At 63.8% G+C, this 6,535-nt stretch overlaps 1 protein-coding gene across 2 annotated transcripts in view; it reads right to left on the bottom strand.

The window, feature by feature from the left end:
* Positions 1–1,758, bottom strand: part of KCNQ1 (potassium voltage-gated channel subfamily Q member 1) — a 364,341-nt gene extending 362,583 nt beyond the window's left edge. For both annotated transcript variants that reach the window (XM_024133313.3, XM_028478569.1), the window contains exon 1: positions 1,367–1,758. In XM_024133313.3, the coding sequence (XP_023989081.1) occupies positions 1,367–1,758 (392 nt within the window). The remainder of the gene's footprint in view (positions 1–1,366) is intronic.
* Between the last annotated feature and the right edge of the window lie 4,777 nt (positions 1,759–6,535).

The raw sequence follows: 6,535 nt of genomic DNA on the forward strand, positions 1-6,535 counted from the left end.
ACAAGCTGCTGCCGCTGCAGCCGCAGACCAGGCCGCGCTCTCCCGCAGACCAGCCGCGGCCACGGCTGAGCTCCCTCTGGCACCTCGGCAGGCGGGGCCTGGGCGGGGGAGAGCCTCGAGGACACTGTCCCCACCACTTGCCCTCCTGCTCTGGAAGGCCCGCCCCTCCGCAGGGAGGGCAGCAACCCTAGTACCACCTGCGCTCAGAGGAGCAAAGGTGAGGAACCGAGGTCACGCGCCCCACCTCGCCGCACCTGCCGAGACCGCGCGCCAAGCCAGCCGCTCTGCTCCCTGGGCTCCGGTGGTGGCTACCGGAGTGGGACAAAAGAGGGCCCCGGACACCCCCCAGCCAGGTCTCTCCCAGCCCCAGGCCCGCCAAGGGGGCAGGGACGGGCACCTGCCCCTACCAACGGGAAGCCAGAGGGAGGTCACCCGCGCAGCCCCCAGAGCAGCCTCGGAGGTCGGCCCGGGGACGGCCAAGCCGAGGCTCACAGGCCAGAGGCCGGCCTCACACCCAGAGCCCACTGGCCAGGCGGCGGGGAAGCAGGGCCGCGAGCTTGGGGGAGGGCTCCCCGTGGCCCCGTCCCAGAGCGCCCTGCCCTGCCCCACGCAGGCACGCGCAGCGGCCGCTGGCATCAGAACCACCTGGGCAGCAGCGGGGCCAGGTGCTGCCTATAGGGCGCTGCTTTCGCCTGGCGCACAGCTTCCTCTGATCGACCGATGGAATCAGGGGCCCGACCTCTCTCCTCCCCGCCACCCCGTGTGTCCCCCCCCAGGCTCCTCTGCTTCAGCCCAGGGTTTCCAGAGCCTGGCTGGCCACTCCCCACGGCCATGCTGACACCTCAGGCTACACCACGAGGCCTGCCACCCTGTGGGGCAACCCTGCTCCGTTTGCGCAGGAGACGCCCCACGGGGCCCGCCTGGACCGGGGAGGGTCTGAGATGTTGCTGCCCCAGCGGGGGCACCGGGCCCTGCCCTCTCTTGCCTCCCAGCCCCGCCCGGGGAACTCTCTCCCCTGCCCCCGTCCCCCCCGCCGAAGGACTAACACCTGGACCGTCCCTCCAGGGAGGAGCGGGCCAGCTTGGGCAGCGCGCTCCTCCCCGCTGGCTCCCCCGACTCACGCCCGGGCAGCGCCGGCGGGGAGCTTCCCACCCCCACGGGGTCAGACCCACGCGCCCCTGAACTTCAACACACAAGCTCCCCGCTGCCTCTGTTTTTCCCATTAACCCCTTCCTTCCCTCGGGCTGGTCTGAGCCGCAGCTCCGAGCAGGTTCGGGCGGCAGCAGGTGGCACAGGGACAGCGCTCCCCGCACGCCCTCCCCGGCCCCGCGGAGAGCTCCCAGCCCCGGCCGCCGGCGATACTCACACGGCAAAGTGGTAGACGAAGCACTTCCAGCCGGTGGGGCGCTCCAGGAAGTTGTAGACGCGGCCCTGGATGTGAGTGCGCGCGAGCAGCGGGCGGCGCGCGCTGTAGATGGAGACGCGCGGGTCGAGGCTCACCGGCGGCCGCGGGCCAAGGTCGGCGGCGGCGGCGGCGGCGGCGGGGGGCGCGGCGGGCGCGGCGGGGGACGCGGGCCCCGGGGCGCCGGGCGGAGCGGTGGGCGCGTAGAGCGCGCCGCCCGCCGGGCCGCCCTCGGCCAGCTCCAGGGAGAAGGGGCACTTCTTGGGCAGGCCCGCGCTGCCCCGCCGGGCGCCCGGCAGGCGGCCCCCGGCCCAGCGCTTTCTCTCGGCCCTGGGAGGGGAGGTGGCCGCGGCCATGGCCAGGCAGGGCCCGCGGGGGCCGGCCGGGCGGCGGCACGAGGAGCTGCGGCGAGGCCGGCCGCCGGGGCGCAGTGCGGGCGGCCGCTGCTGCCAGCCGGGCCGCGGGTCCGCCGCCCGCCCCGCCAGGGCGTGGGGGGCGGGGCCGGGAGGGGGCGGGGGCCGCGGGCGGGTCCCGGGGGTTGGCGAGCCCCGCCCCGGGCCGGACGCCCCGCCCCCAACCAACGTTGGCGCCCGGGGCGCCGGAGGCTGAGCCCCGACTGCGCTCACCCGCTTGGTCGGTCCCTCCCGCGTCTGCGCCCACCTGTTGGGCCCGCCCCTTTGGCCTTCACCTTCTCGGCCCCGCCCGCCCCATCTGCTCGGTCCGCCCCTTTCCGGGCTCCTCGCTCCGCCCCGCCTGCGCCCACGTGCTCGCCCTCCCCAAGCCCACCTGCTAGGCCTGCAAGAAGCCCCCAGCCAAGTCGGGAAGGAAGGCGCGGGGTCATTAGGTGCAGGGACCTCTAACTGCCCGGGCAGGAGGACGGGGTGGGGCGCAGACAGCCACTCAGAAGAGGGTGGGGGTGGAGGGGGAAGGCGGGGCACCGGCCGGGCGGCGGCACGAGGAGCTGCGGCGAAGTCGGCCGCCGGGGCGCAGTGCGGGCGGCCGCTGCTGCCAGCCGGGCCGCGGGTCCGCCGCCCGCCCCGCCAGGGCGTGGGGGGCGGGGCCGGGAGGGGGCGGGGGCCGCGGGCGGGTCCCGGGGGTTGGCGAGCCCCGCCCCGGGCCGGACGCCCCGCCCCCAACCAACGTTGGCGCCCGGGGCGCCGGAGGCTGAGCCCCGACTGCGCTCACCCGCTTGGTCGGTCCCTCCCGCGTCTGCGCCCACCTGTTGGGCCCGCCCCTTTGGCCTTCACCTTCTCGGCCCCGCCCGCCCCATCTGCTCGGTCCGCCCCTTTCCGGGCTCCTCGCTCCGCCCCGCCTGCGCCCACGTGCTCGCCCTCCCCAAGCCCACCTGCTAGGCCTGCAAGAAGCCCCCAGCCAAGTCGGGAAGGAAGGCGCGGGGTCATTAGGTGCAGGGACCTCTAACTGCCCGGGCAGGAGGACGGGGTGGGGCGCAGACAGCCACTCAGAAGAGGGTGGGGGTGGAGGGGGAAGGCGGGGCACATCAGGAGGATGGCGGTGAGCCCCGCGAACAATCCGAGCGCCCCCTGGGTGCCCGAGCGCCCGAGCGGGCACGCGTGCTGCGGGCAGAGAATGTGGTCGGGTTGGTGCCCACAGGGCCGTCGGACTCTGGAGGCCAGACAGGGCCATCGGGGCCATCGTCGGTCAGGGATGGCCCAATGGGGAGCCGTGTGCGTGGGGAGGATGCGGGGGCTCCCGGAGGCGACGCCTCGGGGGTCTGGAGAGGGGCACGCGCGGCAGGAGGGGCTGCCTGGGCAGGTCAGGGGCGAGGCGTTAGAGAATGGAGTCCTTGTCCTCCTCACCTTCTGGACGGGGCTGCTGCTGTGTCCCGTAGGTTTCCCTGGCTGCGGGTGATGTAGAGGTGGGTGATAGGGTCAGCAGGATTGCACGGGTCCCCTACCCTGCACTGGCATTTGGGTCCCCGCACAACGACCTGACATCAGGGTGGAGAAAGGGTGTCGAGCAGAAAAAAACTGGCCTCTCTCAGGACGCTGCCCTGGGCAGGGGGTTAACTGCCTGCCACATCAGGGACCCATAACCTAGGAGACAGGTCTTGACGGGGCACCCTGGGCTGATTTATTTCACATACTCCCTCATCAGAAAGTCAGCTCTTGTTGTGGGACCGAGTGCAGCTCGGCCCTTCACCCCTGACTCCCCACACCTCGGATGGCGCCTGTACAGAGCCGGCACAGTTGGTATGTGCAGAAAGAATGAATGAAGGGGGTCTCAACCTGTGCCAGGCACCGTGGAGACTCAGGGCGGCCGAGACAACGGAAGCTTGCTGGGAAGCGCATCACTTAGGACACAAATGGGCAGAAAGCCGAAAGAAGGTGGGGAGTCCGCCTCCACAGGGCCTGGGGGGCAGCCAGGGCACCTGCAGGCATTCAGCCAATACTTTCTGAGTGAAGGCACGCGTGAACGAAGTGTCGGCACATCCACACCCCGATCAGCAGGAGGAAGAAGAACTTTTAGTAGGCAGTGCCAGCGCACAACTGGAGAGTCAAAGAGAAAGAAGAAAAGCGTTGATCCGTCTTGCACGCAACACACAATAAATCTCGAGTGGATCGGAGGCTTCAACGTAAACGCTGAAATGAAGCCATGTAGGTTCTACCAGAAAGCATGGGTGAGTTTCTCCACAAACTCTAGGTAGGGAGGACATCTCCAGCTGTGGCTGAAATCCAGAGACAACAGCTGAAATCAACAAAACAGACAAGTGACAAACCGGAACAAGAATTTGCAATTTACAGCACAGGCAAAGGATTAATAGCACTGGTACATGAAGAACATCTAAAACTGAGAAGAAAATGATAGACGACCCTGTGGACAGGCAGGCGAAAGGCATGAACGGCTCACGGGAAAAGGGATTCATGATCTTTACACTTATGAAAAAATGCTCAACAAGAAAAATGCAAATTTGAAAGTACACTGAGAGACCATTGCTCACCTATCCGCTTGGCGAAAACCCAGACGTTGGACCGCAGTTTCCATGGGCAGGGCCGAGGGAAAGCAGGTGTTCTCGGCACTTCGTCAGTGGGAAGGGGATCCTGGCGGCATTAGGAAAAGCACTCGTATCATTTAGCCTGGCTAGTTAGTTCCACTTCCGGGAACTGGCCCAAAGATACGTGGGAAAAATAGAAGATGATACACACATAAGGCCATTGGTTACGACATTATTTGTATTAGCAAAAGGCTAGAAACAGCCAGAACGTCCCTCGGTTAGCTGAATCATGCTTTGGTACAGCTCACAACGTTATCAATATTATCACTAACACTCAGAGGACAAAAGGAACCCAAAGAGTCATATCGCTAGTAGTGATATCTGTATTTTGGACCGCAGTTTCCATGGGCAGGGCCGAGGGAAAGCAGGTGTTCTCGGCACTTCGTCAGTGGGAAGGGGATCCTGGCGGCATTAGGAAAAGCACTCGTATCATTTAGCCTGGCTAGTTAGTTCCACTTCCGGGAACTGGCCCAAAGATACGTGGGAAAAATAGAAGATGATACACACATAAGGCCATTGGTTACGACATTATTTGTATTAGCAAAAGGCTAGAAACAGCCAGAACGTCCCTCGGTTAGCTGAATCATGCTTTGGTACAGCTCACAACGTTATCAATATTATCACTAACACTCAGAGGACAAAAGGAACCCAAAGAGTCATATCGCTAGTAGTGATATCTGTATTGTTGCTCTGAAAGGATATACACATGTAATATGTGTCATACGTATATCCTGTTAAATTCCTTAGGAACCTGGGTTTTCAGGACAAGAGAAAAGAAATACAAATATAAAATCAAAGGGCAAATCAATCCTTAAATTTGAATTGGGAATATTAGCATAAACTCCTCAGCTGTTTTCTTAAAACAAGAATACTTTCTAGCTCTGCCTGCTGAAAAGTTGTTGCATCCAAAAGAAGTGTGGATTAAAACATACCAATTATCTTTATCCATTCATTCAAAATGATACTAAAAATCTTCACTGGCCCTTTGTCGGAGGCCAGGGCTCATTATTCGGAAAAGGAGTAAAATAAATTTGAAAGGGACAGAGTCAAGCATTTGTCCTGCCTTCTCTGTACGCACTGAACTTCAGGGTAACAAGAGGCCAGACGTGCCGTAGGTATGTATTGAAGTGTTTCCGGATGGATGATGCGACTTTGGGGAATTGCTTGGAAATAATCAGGAGGGAGGGGCAGTGGCTGGGGTGGAGATTAAACCAACCTGCTCTGAATTGGTCATTGTTGAGCCAGCTGGCGGATACAGTCTTGATACTGTGTGCTTTACTTTTGTGTAAGTTGCTGTATTTTAAAAATTATAATAAGTAGCCGCCCAAGCACCTGGGGGTTCAGGGGCTGAGCTGTGCAGGAGCCACAGCTCTGGGGGTCCTGGCCCTGGCGCAGGGACGCTGCAACGAATGGGAGGCCAGACAACAAGCGGTCGCTGCAAGTTCCCTGAAAGCTCAAAGGAGCTGGTGGGGGGACTGGAGGAGGATGGGAGAGCCGGGGGTGGGGGAGTGAAGCCAGGTGCCGCGAAGTGGGGCTGGGGCTCAAGTGAGGAAGGGCCCAGAATGAGGGCAGAGGGCCGGCAGGGGGTCGGGGCGGGGGCAGGGCCAGCACGCAGGAGTAGGAAGCACAAGCTGAAGGGCCTCCAAGGCCTGCTCAAAGGTGGGAAGTGGGCCTGACCCAGTCACTGGCTCCCCAGCTGCCCTCCAGGGCGCCCCCCCGGAAAGCCCCCTCCCTCCCCAGGACCCGCTCCTCGGTCACTCGGGATGCTCCCGTCACACCCTGGGGTCCTGGACGCACAGGCAGATGGGTCTACCTGGACGTGCGTGGACCGGAGGCCGCCTTCCTGCTTTTCAGGCCCATGGGCTGTCTCCGGGCCTCAGAATATTCTGGAAGCAGCACACTCACCTTCCTTCAGCAGCACTTTGCCAAGACCCCTCGGCACCCCAGACCCATGCCAGGCCAGCCGTGGGAGGAGCCCGGAGGTCGTCACGAACACAGGGGGAAACTGAGGCTGGGGAGGGAGGGCTGTGCGGCCCCCAAGAGGTCAGGGTCCGGGCCGGGGCTGCGCCTCCAGAGGCTTCCTGGCTGGCGGCCACCTCCAGCCCCACGGCCGAGTTGCC

Source organism: Physeter macrocephalus, chromosome 18 (assembly GCF_002837175.3).
Source record: "Physeter macrocephalus isolate SW-GA chromosome 18, ASM283717v5, whole genome shotgun sequence".
Classification (NCBI taxonomy): domain Eukaryota; kingdom Metazoa; phylum Chordata; class Mammalia; order Artiodactyla; family Physeteridae; genus Physeter; species Physeter macrocephalus.